Genomic DNA, 17,253 nt, shown 5'->3' with positions numbered 1-17,253 from the left:
TTCCACCAAAGTGTATGACCATAAACTTTCCAACATTGTATTTCATTTGCTACTTCTTTGCCCATTCCCCAAAACTATCTAAGCCTCTTTGCAAGCTCCCTGTCTCCTCAACACTACCAGCAGCTCCACCTATCTTTGTATCATAGGCAAATCTAGCCACAGATCTATTAATACCGTAGTCCAAATCATTGACATACATCGTAAAGAGCAGCAGCCCGAACACCACCCTCTGTGGAACTCCACTGATAGCTGGCAACCAGCCAGAATAGGATCCTTTTATTCCCACTCTCTGTTTTCTGCTGACCAGCCAATTCTCCACACACGCTAGTAACTTCTCTGTAATTCCATGGGCTGTTAACTTGCTAAGCGGCCTTATGTGCAGCACCTTGTCAAAGGCCTTCTGAAAATCCAAGTATATTATGTCTACTGCATTTTGTTTGTCTACTCTGCTTATAATTTCCTCAAAGAAATGTAGTAGGTTTGTCAGGCAGGATTTTCCTTTCAGGAAACCATGCTGGCTTTGGGCTGTCTTGTCATGTGCTTCAAGGTACTCCATAATCTCATCCCTAACAATCGACTCCAACAACTTCCCAACTACTGATGTCAGGCTTAACAGGTCTATAGTTTTCTTTCTGCTGCCTCGCACCCTTCTTAAATAGCGGAGTAACATTTGCAATTTTCTAGTCATCCGGTAGAATGCCAGAATCTATTGATTCTTGAAAGATTATCGTTAATGCCTCTGCAAACTCTCCAGCTACTTCCTTCAGAACTCAAAGGTGCATTCCATCAGGTCCAGTCGATTTATCCACCCTCGGACCATTAAGCTTCCTGAGCACTTTCTCAGTCGTAATTTTCACTGCACAAACTTCACTTCCCCGGCACCTTTGAAAGTCCAGTATACTGCAGCCATCCTCCACTGTGAAGACTGATGAAAACTACACATTCATTTCCTCTGCCATCTGTGCATCTCTCATTACAAATTCTTCAGCATCATTTTGTATTGGTCCTGTATCTTGCCTCGAAACTCATTTATACTTTATTTACTTAAAAAATCTTTTAGTATCTTCCAGCTGGTAGCGTAGTGACATCAGCACTGGACTGCGGAGCGGAAGTTTCGAAGTTCAAAACCAGCCGGCTCCCCCCACTCTTTCCATCCGTTCAGGGTTAAGAGCTGGTGATCTCTTTGGGAAAAAAAAAACTCACCCAACAGAAAGCAATGGCAAACCACTACTGTAACTTGCCTCGTAGGCGAATTCCAACTACTTCAGTAAAGCGGCATGGGAGAAAGTTTTTCCACTAACCGGAAAAATTCCGGATGCGACCTACATTATTATTATTATTATCTTTTTTGATATTAGTCACCAGCTTCCTCTCATGATTCATCTTTTCCTTCTGAATTACTTTCTTAATTTCCTTCTGCAAGTATTTAAATGCTCCTCAATCCTTTATCTTCCTACTAGCTCTGACTTCCTTGTATGCTCTCTCTTTTGCATTTACTTTGGTTCTGACTTCACTTGTCAGACACAGTAATGTCCTTCTTCCCTTTGAAATTTACTCTTATTTGGAATATATCTGTCTTGCAATTCCCTCATTTTTCACAGAAACTCCAGCCATTGCTGCTCTCCTGTCCTTCCTGCAAATGTCCCTTTCTAGTCAACTTCGGCCAGTTCCCCTCTCACGCCATTGTAATTTCCTTTATTCCACTGAAATCACCCACATTCTCAAAACCAGTGTTGAGGAAGTGTAGCACATTGAAAGATCTCCACTTTTGGATGAGACATTAAACCAGTGACGTAGGTTCTGTTTCTCACATGGAGATCTTTACTGAGCCCCCCGCTCACAGGAGTTGGCTGAATTTTTCAGTTCCTGTGTGACGTCATTGAAACGATATGAAGAATGTAAAGAGCTGTCAGACACACTCCTGTTCCTGGCACGATGCAACATCAGACCCTGATATCTGAAATAAAGTCGCTGGTGACAATACTCTGATGTGCAGGTGTCAGTCAGCTGTCTGGGCATCAACCTGCCCTTCACAAGGAGAATTTCTCTTCTTGAATGTGCCCCTGACCAGATTGTGGATATCAGCCAGAGCTCCCCTAGCTAAATGCATGGGAGAACTTTTGTAGCAAAGTGCAGAATGGATCCAGTAAGCATTTACCCTCATTAAGGGGTTAATGTCTAACCCCAGTTGGTAACTGTGCAGAGACTGATGTGATTGAGATTGAGAGCTTCAGTGAATTTCCAGTGAAATTGTGAGGACAACTCCATAACCAATTGTGGATGTTGGGAGAGTCAAATCCTGGATCATGTGGGTGCTGGTCACAGTGTAGTGAACTCCTAAAGGAGTGGCCATTGAAACACCAGAAGAAGCAGCTGGTGCAGAATATTGGCAGGAGGTGACCTGGAAAGATTGGACTGGAGATTTCTGAAGACAACTGATCAGGCCTCGTGAAATGTCTATTGCAGGTTGGAACAACAGTTAAACATCTTGTTTTCTCACTTAGAGGACATGCAGTCAATCGATTTAGAGTCAGTAAGACTGGGCAGAGGTTGGCACATGCCCGTCCCTGCAGGATGAAAGTGGAAAAGTTTGGGTGTTTGCAACATTGTGCAGCTGTTATTGTCATTTCTCTGGTGAATTGTTACATTTTTTTTACTTGCAGGATGTTCCTTCAAGGCCATTTTAATTGCTGCCTTGTGGTTTGTTTTCCTGATGTTGCCATTCACAAATGTTACACGTGTGCTGTACGTGATCTGCAGGAATCCTAATGAAGGTATGTGATTTTGTGTGATTTACGTTAGTGTAAAAGCTCGTCATCTCTCTTTTTATAACAATTTTTAACAAATACATTAATGAACTAAAAAACCTGAAAAATCATCCCCCTTTCCCCACAGACCCCACCCACCCCTCTGACTCACTGTGACCTATGGGATGAAACTGCATCATTTTTCACCCAGTTGTGAAGTGTTGCCTCACAGTGATACCATTTCTTACCTGACTCTAGAGGGGTCTTTAGAAGAAGATGGCTTGAGATGAAGCTGTCTCAGCTGACTGGTGTTTGACACATGGTGTTGTTCAACTTCAAAATCCTGCCTGATGAACATATTGGAATTCTTTGAGGAGATTACAAGTAGGATAGATAAAAGTGATGCAGTGGATGTTGTATGTTTGGACTTTCAGAAGGTCTTTGACAAGGTGCAACATATGAGGTTGTTTATGAAGTTAAGAGCCTATGGTATTACAGGGAAGTTAATAACATGGTCAGTGTATTGTCTGATTGGTAGGAGACAGAGAGTGGGAAAAAAAGGATTCTTTTATGGTTGGCTGCCAGTGACTAGTGGTGTTCTGCAGGGACTGGTGTTGGGACCACTTCTTTATATGCTGTATATAAATGATTTAGATGATGGAAAAGTTGGCTTTGTTGCCAAGGTTGCAGAAGATACGAAGGGGGGCAGGTAGTGTTGAGGAAACAGGTAGGATGCAGAAGGACTGAGACAGATTAGGAGAATGGGCAAGAAAGTGGCAAATGAAATGCAATGTTGGAAAATGCATGGTCATGCACTTTGGTCGTAGAGATAAATGTGTGGACTATTTTATAAAAAAGGAGAAAATGCAAAAACCTGAGATACAAAGGGACTCGGGAGTTCTTGTGCAGAACACCCTAACGGTTAACTTGCAGGTTGAGTTGGTGGTGAGGAAGGTGAGGAATGTTAGCAGTCACTTCAAGAGGTCTAGAATACAAGAGCAGGGATGTGATGCTGAGGCTTTATAAGGCACTAGTGAGACCTTGAGTGTTGTGAACAGTTTTCGGCTCTTCATCTTAGAAAAGATGTGCTGGCATTTGAGAGGTTCCAGAGGAGGTTCACGAGGATGATTCCAGGAATGAAAGGGTTACCATACGAGGAATGTTTGATGGCTCTGGGTCTATACTCACTGGAATTCAGAATGATGGAGAGATCTCATTGAAACCTTTTGAATATTGAAAGGCCTAGACAGAGTAGAGCTGGAAAGGATGTTCCCCATGGTGGGAGGGTCTGGAACAAGAGGGCACAGCCTCAGAATAGAGGGGTGCCCTTTCTAAACAGAAATGTGGAGGAATTTCTTCAGACAGAGGGTGGTGAATTTGTGGAATTTGTTGCCAAATGCAGCTGTGGAGGTCAAGTCATTGGGTGTATTTACAGCAGAGATTGATAGGTTCTTGATTGGACGTGGCATCAAAGGTTACGGGGAGAAGGCCAGGAACTGGGGTTGAGGAGGAGAAAAAAAAGATCAGCCATGACTCAATGGGCCATATGGCCTAATTCTGCTCCTATGTCTTATGGTTCATGGTTTTATGGTCTAAAATGAAATCAGCTGAGGAATGAGGGAAATAATCCCCTTTGTCTCAGTAATGGTGACGTATTTGCATGGTAGGTATCCCTCTAATCGCTAATAGAAATCAGTATCAGGACAACTATCAGTGAGATTGCCTAGAGATTTGCAATATTTTTGTTTTCAATGGAACTTTCCAGTTAGTCAGCACAAGGGAACATATTCTCCTTCTTCCTCTCCAAGTTAGGAACTATCCAGGGTTCAAACTATTGACATAAAATTGCTGAAAGCACAAAGATAAAACTTGTTGAGGAAGAGAGGTTTACAGCATAAATATAAAGGTTTATAGACTACAGAGAGGAAGGGGGAAGTGAGTAGTAAAGTCAAAGAAATTTCTGAAAGTATTGATGAGCTTTGAGCTGTAATCTGAGTGAGAACCAGTGTAGGGCAACAAATCTGAGAAAATTACGACCGGGGAAGAAATACTCAGTCAGTTGTTGGAGCTGCCATCTGACAAGTTGCATATCCAGATGGACTTCATCCTGGGGTCTAAAAGAGACAGCTAATGACATACTTCATGCAGCAATTTAAATGTTCTCCCATTCTGAAAAGTTGCCATTAAATTGGACAACAGCAAATGAGATTGCTGTATACAAAGGAAACAAAAAACAACAGGAGAGTATGGGCAAGGGTGATGTGTGGGAGCATCTGTGGATGTCAGACTTGGCAAGGAGATGAGGTAGAATATAAAGACAGATTAATCGAGAGACAGATTATCCACAGATAATCCACAGATAGAGACATTTTTCAGTACCGGAGTGATGGGTAACATTTCGAAGGGTTGATCCAGTGAGTAGTCTGAAGGAGGGAAGCTGTAGAGACAGATGTATAATGTCGATCATAACCATCATGGCATCCTGATAAGTTGCTGCAAAAGTTAAAGGCTGGAACTAAGGCATTATTTTTATATTCACGATAATCTTTCAACGGGCAATTTGGTTGAGATTAGAACCTAGAGTGATGTTAAGTTGGAAACAGCCAGATCTGTTGATTGTTGGTACAGCCAATTTTTCAAGCAGGACTAGAGCTCTCAGACTTGAGTGAATGGAGCTGGAAGATGTGTAAATGGGGAAAGACTTGGGTGAGAGAGATTTGAAGAGGGTGGGAATATGAGGATGGAGCAAAACAAGAGGTCAACTCAACACCACTTTCTCAAGAGCAACTGAACATGAACAATAAATACTGGACCCAGCAGCAACACCTGAATGAATCACAATTAGGTTTATTATCACTGACATATTGAGTGAAATTTGTCGATTTGTGGCAGCAGTACAGGACAAGACATAAAAATTGCTCTGAGTTACAAAATTAATAAACAATGGCAAATGAATTAAAGGAGATGCTGGATGAAGGAAAGGAATCCCAAGGATCCAAACCACTATAGACAATAGACAGTAGGTGCAGGAGTAGGCCATTCAGCCCTTCTTGCCAGCACCGCCATTCACTGTGATCATGGCTGACCATACACAATCAGTACCCCGTTCCTGCCCTCTCCCCATATCCCTTGACCCCATTATCTATAAGAGCTCTATCTAACTCTCTCTTGAAATCATCCAGAGACTTGGCCTCCACTGCCTTCTGGGGCAGAGCATTCTCATTAATACACCACTCTCTGGGTGAAAAAGTTTTTCCGCATCTCTGTTCTAAATGGCCTACCCCTTATTCTTAAACTGTGGCCTCTAGTTCTGGACTCGCCCATCAGCGGGAACATGCTTCCTGCCGCCAGCGTGTCCAATCCCTTAATAAACTTATATGTTTCAATCAGATCCCCTCTCATCCTTCTAAATTCCAGTGTATACAAGCCCAGTCGCTCCAATCTTTCAACATATGACAGTCCTGCCATTCCGGGAATTAACCTTGTGAACCTACGCTGCACTCCCTCAATAGCAAGAATGTCCTTCCTCAAATTTGGAGACCAAAACTGCACACAATACTCCAGGTGGGGTCTCACCAGGCCCCTGTACAGCTGCAGAAGGACCTCTTTACTCCTATACTCAATTCCTCTTGTTATAAAGGCCAGCATGCCATTAGCTTTCTTCACTTCCTGCTATACTTGCATGCTTGCTTTCATTGACTGATGTACAAGAACACCTAGATCTCGTTGTACTTCCCCTTTTCCTAACTTGACTCCATTTAGATAGTAATCTGCCTTCCTGTTCTTGCCACCAAAGTGGATAACCTCACATTTATCCACATTAAACTGCATCTGCCATACATTTTCCCACTCACCCAACCTGTCCAAGTCACCCTGCATTCTCATAACATCCTCCTGACATTTCACACTGCCACCCAGCTTTGTGTCATCGGCAAATTTGCTAATGTTACTTTTAATCCCTTCATCTAAATCATTAATGTATATTGTAAACAGCTGCGGTCCCAGCACCAAACCTTGCAATACCCCACTGGTCACAGCCTGCCATTCCGAAAGGGACCCGTTAATTGCTACTCTTTGTTTCCTGTCAGCCAGCCAATTTTCAATCCATGTCAGTACTCTGCCCCCAATACCATGTGCCCTAATTTTGCCCACTAATCTCCTATGTGGGACTTTATCAAAGGCTTTCTGAAAGTCCAGGTACACTACATCTACTGGCTCTCCCTTGTCTATTTTCATAGTTACATCCTCAAAAAACTCCAGAAGATTAGTCAAGCATGATTTTCCCTTCGTAAATCCATGCTGACTCGGACTGATCCTTCTACTGCTATCCAAATCTGTCGTAATTTCCTCTTTTATAATTGAGTCCATCATCTTTCCCACCACTGACGTCAGGCTAACCGGTCCATAATTCCCTGTTTTCTCTCTCCCTCCTTTCCTGAAAAGTGGGATAACACTAGCCACCCTCCAATTCGCAGGAACTGATCACCAATTAACAGTGATTCTCCCCGGCATCTTCTGCCCACGTCTACATAAAATGTTCCAGCATGTGGACTGTTCAGCCTGCACCCTCGTGGAGTTCAGTTTTCAATTTGAACCAGAACACTGTCCGATGCCATTGAACAGCTGGAAACAGTGATGTTGTGATTCTCTGCATCAGAACAGGCTGTACTGTCAGACATGGAACTCAGTCACTGGCAAAATGTTTAATTACAGTCCTCCAGGTCACTGGGATAATTCAGCAGAACTGATTTACAGTGGCCTGATATCCCATCCACTGGATGTAAACACGGACAAACTACAGAGTACCTGTCATTTCCACATGTGATACCTGTGGGTCAGTAAGTTATCAAATGTAGTGTTCTAGAGGGAACCAGAAGATGCTTTTGGTCCCTCCCTGGTCTCTCCACTTGTTGCCAGTGTGTGAGAGCTCTCTGAACCTCCTTCAGTCCAATGCTTGAATGTCTGGTCCAGTTCTGAGCTGGTTGATTGCCTCATGTTAGGACACTGAATATCACAATGAACCTGACCAAGCCCGGGTTCATCTCTGTTCACTGCAGCACTTCATTGATGCAAGTTTTGAATAAGTTGTGTAGATTGTAACTCAGGGGGATTACTACCATCAGGGACGAGGCACAGGAGCCTGAAGACACACATTCAATGATTTAGGAACAGCTTCTTCCCCTCTGTCATCAGATTTCTGAATGCTCCATGAATCCATGAAGATGTCCTCGCTATTTTTGCTCTCTTTTTACATGACTGTATCTCTCATTGTAGTTCATAGTATATTTTATTTATTGCACTGTGCAGTTGCCACAAAAAAACAAATTTTACAACAATGTCAGTAACAATAAACCTGATTCTGAATTCTGATTCTGAGGATTTCTAATGTTTTTAATTTTTTTTTTAGAATTGGTGTTCTTCGAAACTGCTATCTTTAACCTGATATCCTTAATGACCATTTCTGTCCTTGCTTTGATTCCAGGTAAGTGTTTGAACATAATTCTGTATTTACATGAAATGATGTACTTGGTACTGAGCAGAGGGATAGAATGAAGTGTCTCTGTCAGAACATTGTGAGCTGCTTCATCTAGACCACAAACACATACAATCCTTGGCTCCACAGCTGAGGACTGGGAAAACTGTGGTGAATTTGTGGAATTTGTTCCCACATGTAGCTGTGGAGGCCAGGTCATTGGGTATATTTAAGGCAGAGATTGATAGGTTCTTGACTGAACATAGCATGAAAGGTTATGGGGAGAAAACTGGGAACTGGGGTTTAGGAGGAGAAAAGAAAGGACCAGCCATGATTGAATGGCACAGCAGACTCGATGGGCCAAATGGCCTAATTCTGCTCCTAGGTCTTATGATCTTATGGCTTAAGATATCTAAATGTCCATTTTAGTTTCAATGTGTGTTCAGTTTAGCTGGCCACATAGAATTTTGAGAAATTATAGACAAGTAATGGAAAGCCAGATTGTTTTTCTGGACTTCCAGAAGGGATTTAGTAAAACAGGTTGAATCTCATGGAATGGAAGGTATGTTACAGTACAGTGTAAGGATGATTTGCAGTGTCTCAAGTTCACAAGATTAGAAGAATTGCATTGTAGCATCACAATTTCCACAACTTGAAAAAGATTCCACCACCAGGTTCAACATTTTGAAGGGATTGCTGTCTTCACATTTTCCTGACCTGCTCTTCAGTCCCTCCCATTCCCACTCTTTTTCAGACACGTTCCTATGCAACCAGAGGAGATACAAACTTTGCCCTTTCACCTCTTCCCTTCCCACCATTCAGGGACCCAGACAGTCCTTCCAAGTGAAGTAGTGATTTACTTGCACTTCTTCTAATTAACAGGACTGAATTTGGTGTTCACAATGTGATCTCCTCTATATCAGAGAATCCAAATGCAAATTTGATAATCTGTTTGCAATGCGCATGTGTTCAGGCCGAAGGAACAACCCTGAGCTCCCTCTTGTCTGTGATTTTAATTCTTCATCACATTCTCACTCTTCCCCTTCTGTCTGTGGCCTCTTGCAATGTTACAATCCCAATGTAAGGTTTGAGGAATATAATTTCAGGGCACGTCACAGCTTTCTGGACTCGATATTGAATTCACTAACTTCAGGTAACTGGCTTTCTCTGTTTATCTTTGTCAGAGCTAGTTATTTCTGCCAGTCATCCATCTGACATTGCCTCATGTTTTTTCTCTCTCTATTAACAGGGCATGTCCTACAGCCCTGCTATTTGTGATGTGTGACACTGACAAAGAAGCTTTATGTGCTTCTAATTGCAACAATAACAGCCAATCAGAGATTTTCCCCTTGATCCACCCACCCCTGCACCACATTCTCTGTTATAAGGTTATGTTGAAGTACAGCACACACAGCATTTAAACTGCCTACTTGCATCGACCTGCACTGTGACCATAACCCTCCATACCCCTACCATTCATGTACCTATCCAAACTTCGGTTTGAAGGCTAAAATAGAGCTTACACTGGCAGCGCATTTCACATTCTCATGATCCTTTGAGTGAAGACCTTTCCCTTCATGTTACCCTTAAACTTTTCATCTTTCATAATTAACCCATGACCTCCATTTGAAATTCCACCCAACTTCAGTTGATAAAGCTTGTTTGCGTTTACCCCATCTATACCCCTCATAATTTTGCAAATCTGTATCAAATCTCCTCTCAATCTTCTATGTTCCAAGGATAGAGACTGAATGTATTAAATCTTTACATATAACTCAGGCCCTCCAGACCCAGCAACATGCTTGTAAATCTTCTCTGTATTCCTTCAAACTTATTTACATCTTTCCTGTAGGTAGGTGACCAAAACTGCACAAACTAACCTAAATTAGGTCTCACTAATGTCTGATACAACTTCAACATAACATTTTATCTCCTGTATTCAATAACTTGATTTATGAAGGCCAATGTGCCAAAAGCTTTATTTACGACATATCAACCTTCGACACCATGTTCAGTGATTTATGGACCTGTATTCCCAAATCCCTTCATTCTACTGCACTCCTCAGTACTGTACCATTCACTGTGTAAGGCCTACCCTGGTTGATCCTACTGAAGTGGAATACCTCACACTTGTCTGCATTAAATTCCATCTGCCATTTTTCAGTCCATTTATACACCTGGTCCAGATCCTCCTATAAGCTATGATGGTCCTCCTCGATGTCCACTACACCCCCAATTCTCAGTATCATGCTCAAATTTGCTGATCCAGTTAACAATATTATCATTCAGATCGTTGATATACATGGCAAACACCAAGAAACCCAGCACCGATCCCTGCGGCACTCCACTCATCACAAGCCTCCAGTCAGAGAGGCAACTCTCTGGCTTCTCCCACAAAGCCAGTGTCTAATCCAATTTATGACCTCATCTTGAATGCTAAGTAACTAAACCTTCTTAACCACCATTCCATGCGGGGCCTTTCCAAAGGCCTAACTGAAATCCATGTAGACAAGATCTACTGGTAACTTCCTCAAAAAACTCCATAAGAAATCCTGAATTGGTCCAGTCCATCCTCCTGCAACTCTAGTTTAAATCCCTCCCCAAACTCCTACCCCCACCCCATGCAGCACTAGCAAACCTTGCTGCAAGGATATTCATCCCCCTCCAGTTAAGGTGCAAACTGTTTCTTCTGTACTGGCCTCTCCTTCCCTGGAAGAGAGACCAATGATCCAAAATTCTGATGCTTTTCCTCCTACACCAACTCCTTAGCCACATGTTAAATGGGATAGACTTCCTATTTCTAGCCTCACTAGCACGTGGCACGTAACAATCCTGAGTTCAATACCCTGGAGGCCCTGCCCCTTAACTTAGCACCTAACTCCCTGAACTCACTTTGCAGAACCTCATCATTCTTGGGACTTAAGATTGCTGAAGACTTTATCTGAGATATCCTGGACCCTGGCACTTTGGAGGCAACATACCAACTGGGGCTTCCATTCTCATCCACAGAACCTCCTTTCTGTTCCCTAACTAATGAATCCCCTTACAGCACAGCTCACCTCTTTTCCCACTGTCCCTTCTGAATCACAGAGACAGAGACCTGACTGCTGTGACTTTCCTCTGCTAGTTCATTCGCCCAACAGTATCCGAAGTGGTGTACCTGTTGTTGACAAGCATTGCCACAGGCATACTCTGCACTGGCTCTTTAACCTTGTTTCCCTCCTGTCTGTCACCCGGTGTAACTAACTCTTGATATGTCCTGTCTGTCACACTCTCAGCCTCCCGAATGATCCAGAGCTAATCCAGTTCCAGCTGCCGCTACTGTTCCTAAATATGCAACTATAAAGAAGGAAAAACAATAAACATTGCAGGAAAAAAGTCTATCTGCAGCTTTTTTTTTTGCCTTCTCTGATGAAAAGCTATTCTTGCTGAAGCCTCGAAGACCTAAGGCCTCAAAATCTCCACTCTAACTCTGACCACTCCAACAGTGTCCGCGTGGACAATGGCCACTCTGCTTACCTCATCTTACTTTAATTTGTTCTTGTCAATCAATCCCAAACACTGATTGGGCGCCGCTCAAAGCTCCAAATTGTAGTAAGTCACTGCCTTTTCTACTCAATCATCCAATGGGAGTGAACTATGTTTTCTCAGGCTTCCGATCTCTCTGTCTGTGTGTTGCTCAATGACAATCAAAAAGTCTGATAGTGTCTGGAATACGTAACATCAACTCTGTTTCACCTTCCACAGATGCATCCAACTGCTGTCTGCTTCCAACATTTTTATTTTTTATTAGAGACAGAGCTGACAGATTCTAAATAGTGAAAATCCAAAAGCACCAGTGATCCGATCCCTGTAGGGAAGCAGAGTTCTAATTATTGATTAAGATAATGTCATGAACGAGAATTGAAATTCATCAAAACTGGAGGAAAAGCAAGTTCCAATGAGGAAATTCAGACTGTACAATAGGATATCGATTGAGTCAATGAGTGGGTGATATCTCAGCACGTGGAGTTTAAAACAGGAGCGTGTGAGGTGAAGCCCTTGAGTAAGAGGAATCAGACTGTTATGTTAATGGAGAGGAATTGTAAATGAGTGAATTGCAGAGGGATCAAGATAAAAGATTCACAAAAGATCTGGTGCAGCAAGTAATTAGGAACTTGAGTGACATATTAGCCTTAACTGCAAGGGATTTGGAGTTTAGAAATGGGGAAGTACTGTTACAGTTGTGCAGAGTGTTGGAGACCCACTTGATACTCTGCACAGTTCTGGTGTCCTTGTTTAAGAACAATTGCACTGACACTGAAGGCAGTCCGGAAGTGATCCATAAGGGTACCTCTTGGGATCAGTGGCTTTTCCCACTACAAGCAGTTCGGACGTATTTAAAGAAGTGATGGATAATTTTTTTTAAAGATTTGCAAATTCAGGATTGTGTGGAAGTGAAACAGAAGAAGAGATGGGGCCTGGGGCAGATTAGCTCCAATTGTATTGAATGGTGGGGCAGTTTTAAGAAGCTGAGTGACCGACTCCCCTCTTATTTTCTTGTGTTTATTAATTTATTGCAAAAGAACAATGGATTGTGGTCCTTAAGAGATTCTGCAGATACTGGAAATCCAGAGAAACACACACAAAATGCTGGAGGAACTCAGCATCTATGGAAATGAATAAAGAGTTGATGTTTCAGCTAACCCTTCATCAGGGCCAGAAGGAAGGGGGAAAGAGCCAGAATAAGAAAGTGGGGGGAGGGAGGAAGTACAAGTTAGAAGGTGATAGGTGACGCCACGTAAGGGGGAAAGTAGCTGGGTGGGGGAAGGGTTAAAGTGAGAAGCTGGGAAACTCGGTGTAGGTGGAAAAGGCAAATGGCTGACAAAAGAATTGAATTGGAGGGGAGAGTGGTCCATGAGAGGAAGGGAAGGAGGAGGAGCACCAGAGGAAAGTGATAGACATCTAAGGAGAAGAGATGAGAGGGGAGCCAGAATAGAGAATCAAAGAAGAAGAAAGGAGGGGGGGATGGAGAAATTACCAGAAGCTAGAGAAATCGATGTTCATGCCATCAGGTTGGAGACAGTATGAATATTAATTTCTCCAGCTTCTGACAGTGTGCTCATCAAGATTTGGCTGTCTCAACACCAGAAGGAGCACCCAGTGCAGAATATTGGCAACAGGTAACAGGGAAATACTGACCGAGGAAGAGTGAGTGAGTCAATCTACTTTCGGCCGGTGTGACAATTCAGAGGCTTGATCACCCAGCACAGCAGGTAGAGTCAGTTGGTGCAGACCAGGAGTCACAGACAAGACTGGGCAGTGATTAGTACATCCCTTCCCTGCTGGAGGTAAGGGGAACAAACTGGTTTTGGCAACAGCTGATAGTTCTCTTGGTCACTTTTCTGGTGCATTGTCTCACACTTTCTTGTTTGAATTTAGTTATATTTGCAGGTTTTTTCTACCCTGTAATGCTTGCTGCATCAATCATAGTGGAGGTGTTGTTCCTGATGCTTTTTATTGCATTGGTGATCTTTTGGTACAGAGGTAAGTGTTATTGTCTACAGTTGTGTTTAAACTCCAAGGAAATTGAATTAATTTGAAAAAACATCACACCCAACACTCTGGGTCCCTGAGACATGAGGGATGAAATTACCCTGTATTTTTGCCTAGTTGTGGAGAGGTGTTTCACAGTGACACCACTGTTGGAACGATTCTGGAGTCTCCTCTGACCTGCCATCAGTGATGGTACTTGAGGGTGAAATGTCTCAACTGAATTGTGTTACACACGTTATGTTGACAAAGCTGATGTGACTCATGATGTAGAGGTGAGTAGTGAGGGACCACTCCTCACTGCACACATGTGGTTCCTCCATGGGGTCAGTCAAGAGCACCAAGTTTCTGAGAGTGCAAGTAACAGATGATCTTACCTGGTCCCTCAACACCACCTCTTTTGTCAAGAAAAGACAGTTGTATCTCTACTTCCTGGAGAGATTGAGGTGAGTGAGGCTAACACCTCCCCATCCCTCATGATAACCAATTTTTACAGGAGCATAGTCAAGAGTGTCCTGATCAGCTACATCTATAAGACCTTAAGACAATAAGATATAGGAGCAGAAGTAGGCCATTTAGCCCATTGAGTCTGCTCCGCCATTCAATCATGGGCTTATATCAATTCTTCCAGTCATCCCCACTCCCCTGCTTTCACCCCATACCCTTTGATGCCCTGCCTAATCAAGAACCTATCTATCTCTGCCTTAAATACACCCAATGACTTCACCTCCATACCACTTGTGGCAGCAAATTCCACAGATTTACAACCCTCTGATTAAAGTAATTTCTCCACATCTCAGTTCTAAAAGGATGTCCTTCAAACCTGCCCTCTTGTCCTTGAATCCCCTACCCCTACCTATCATCTCTGTCTGGTACGGGAATTGCAAAGCATCTGATTGCAAGTCCCTACCAAGGATTACTGAGTGGATCATCAGGGTATCTCTTTCACCCATTAGAGATATTTATCAGGAATGTTGTGTGCACAGGGTTCTTAACATTGCCAGTGATCTCGCCCATCTGTCCATTAATCTCTTTGATCCCCTACATTAGACAGGAAGTATCGTAGCATTAGGACAAAAACTGTTAGGATGGGAAACAGCTTTTTCCCCCCTACGCCATCAGACTATTGAACTTCCTGCCACCACCCAGGTCTGATCATGTATGAAACACCAGTGGTGTTATCCTGTTTACTTTTCGCTTGTATGTGCACCTTGTTATTTGTTAATTTATTTGTTGTAATATTACGGATATGAGTTATATGTACTGTGTTGTGCACCTTAGTCCAGTGGAAAGATGTTTCATTTGCCATTATACATGTATCTGGCTGAATGACAATATAATTAATCGTGAACTTGAACTTGAAAGTTGCCCCTTAACAGGTGAGGTGAGAGGGTGTTAAAGCCTCTTCTCCTGACACGAGTCTTAGCAAGGTTTTGTTAAAGTTCCTCACGGCATACCCAAGAAACTAAATGTCCATGGGATCCAAGAAAAGATGGTGTTGGAATAAAAATTGGTTCAGAGGGAGGAAGCAAACAGTGAGGATCAATGGGAGTTTCAGTGTCTGGAGGGCCATGTGTGGTGAGTTAAGCAGGGCTCAGTAACAGGTCCCTTGTTGTTTAAGGTTCATGTCAATGATTTGAACTTGAATTGAGGAACAGGATCAGGAAGTTTCTGATGGACTTCATATCGTGGCTCCGGGCCCGGCCGTCAACCTCTGCTGCCCAGCAACCCAGGGCATATTCAGAACCCAGACTCCAGCACCATCAATGCATGCTCCAACGACCATGGACAGCTTCAAAGCGATTGCGCAACCACCGACTGCGACTCCAGCCTTGAACTCCAGGCCGGGTCTTCACATGCTGTGATTGTGACTCCCATCTCCCCTTCCCCCACCACCACTCTGCAATCCCCTCTCCCTCAGATCCCATCGTCAGCTCCTGGGCCCTCAGAGGCTCCATCTTCCTCTCATCCCAACCCTCCGCGCTCCACTGACACCACCAGGCTCCCTCCCCCCTCTGATCCCATCTCTCATCTGTGCCGGGTCTTTACCATTCCCTCCGACCTTCAACTCTCTGAGGCAGAGCGCTCTGTCCTCAGTAAGGGCCTCACCTTTGTCCCCCTTCACCCATACCTCAGCGAGTTCCGCGTACGCGATGATGCTGAACTCTTCTTCCGCCGGCTCCGTCTCCGAGCTTATTTCTTTGGCAAGTACTCTCCTACCCCCACCGATGACCCCTCCTCCCATCTTCAACCCTCCTCCTCTTCATGGACACCCCGTTCTGGTCTTCTGCCTGCTCTGGATCTCTTTATTGCTAATTGCCAACAGGACATCAACCGTCTCGACTTCACCACACCGTGTTCCAATTCCAACCTCACTCCTTCCGAACGCTCTGCTCTCCGCTCCCTCTGCACCAATCCCAACCTCACTATAAAACCTGCTGATAAGGGGGGAGCTGTTGTTGTCTGGCGTACTGACTTCTACCTGGCTGAGGCACAGTGACAACTCTCTGATACCTCCTCTTATTTACCCCTTGATCATGACCCCACTAAGGAGCAACCAGCCACTGTCTCCTATACCATCAGCAACCTTATCAGCTCTGTCGATCTCCCATTCACTGCCACCAACCTCATAGTTCCCACACCCCGCACTTCCTGATTCTACCTCCTACCCAAGATCCACAAACCTGCCTGTCCAGGTAGACCCATTGTCTCAGCTTGCTCCTGCCCCACTGAACTCATTTCTGCATACCTTGACACTGTTTTATCCCCCCTTGTTCAATCCCTTCCCATCTATGTTCGTGACACTTCTCACGCTTTGAATTTTTTCAATGATTTTAAGTTCCCTGGTCCCCACCGTCTTATTTTCACCATGGACGTCCAGTCCCTATATACCTCCGTCCCCCACCAGGAAGGACTCAAACCTCTCCGCTTCTTTTTAGATTCCAGACCTAACCAATTCCCCTCTACCACCACTCTCCTCCATCTAGCAGAATTAGTTCTTACTCTCAATATGAAAAGTCCTGACGAAGGGTCTCGGCCCGAAACTTCGACAGCGCTTCTTCCTATGGATTATGTCTGACCTGCTGCATTCCACCAGCATTTTGTGTGTGTTGCAGGAAGGTTCCTGTTGATCACAATATCAGCAGTTTGGTTGACAGTGAAGATGAAAGGTCTGGGTCACAGGAAGATATCACTGGTCTCCATGGATACACAAAAGAGGAAATGGAATTCAGTCTGGAAATGTTTACAGCAGTGCTTTTGGAGAGGGTAAACTAGGCAAAGGAACAAACAGTAAACAGAAGACTATGGCATGGAGAGGAACTGACAACTCTCAATGTTCATGGGCACAGATCCCAGAAGGGAGCAAGTTGGGTGGAAAAAGTAAAGAAGCCTCACTGTTTACTCTCGTTGGCTGGTGTAGAATACAAAAGTATGTCCATGTAGCAGCACCATATGAAGCTTGTTAATTAGGCCACATCTGGAGCAGTGCATTCAGTTCTG

General features: G+C 43.7%; 1 protein-coding gene across 3 annotated transcripts in view; it reads left to right on the top strand.

Moving 5' to 3' along the window:
• Positions 1–17,253, top strand: part of LOC140717289 (uncharacterized) — a 165,807-nt gene that overhangs the window by 108,749 nt on the left and 39,805 nt on the right. For all 3 annotated transcript variants that reach the window (XM_073030734.1, XM_073030727.1, XM_073030742.1), the window contains 3 exons: positions 2,664–2,774; positions 8,155–8,229; positions 13,642–13,746. In XM_073030734.1, coding sequence (XP_072886835.1) covers positions 2,664–2,774; positions 8,155–8,229; positions 13,642–13,746 — 291 coding nt within the window. The remainder of the gene's footprint in view (positions 1–2,663; positions 2,775–8,154; positions 8,230–13,641; positions 13,747–17,253) is intronic.

Source organism: Hemitrygon akajei, chromosome 2 (genome assembly GCF_048418815.1).
Source record: "Hemitrygon akajei chromosome 2, sHemAka1.3, whole genome shotgun sequence".
In the NCBI taxonomy this organism is placed as follows: domain Eukaryota; kingdom Metazoa; phylum Chordata; class Chondrichthyes; order Myliobatiformes; family Dasyatidae; genus Hemitrygon; species Hemitrygon akajei.
This window is presented reverse-complemented; position numbering and strand designations above follow the sequence as displayed.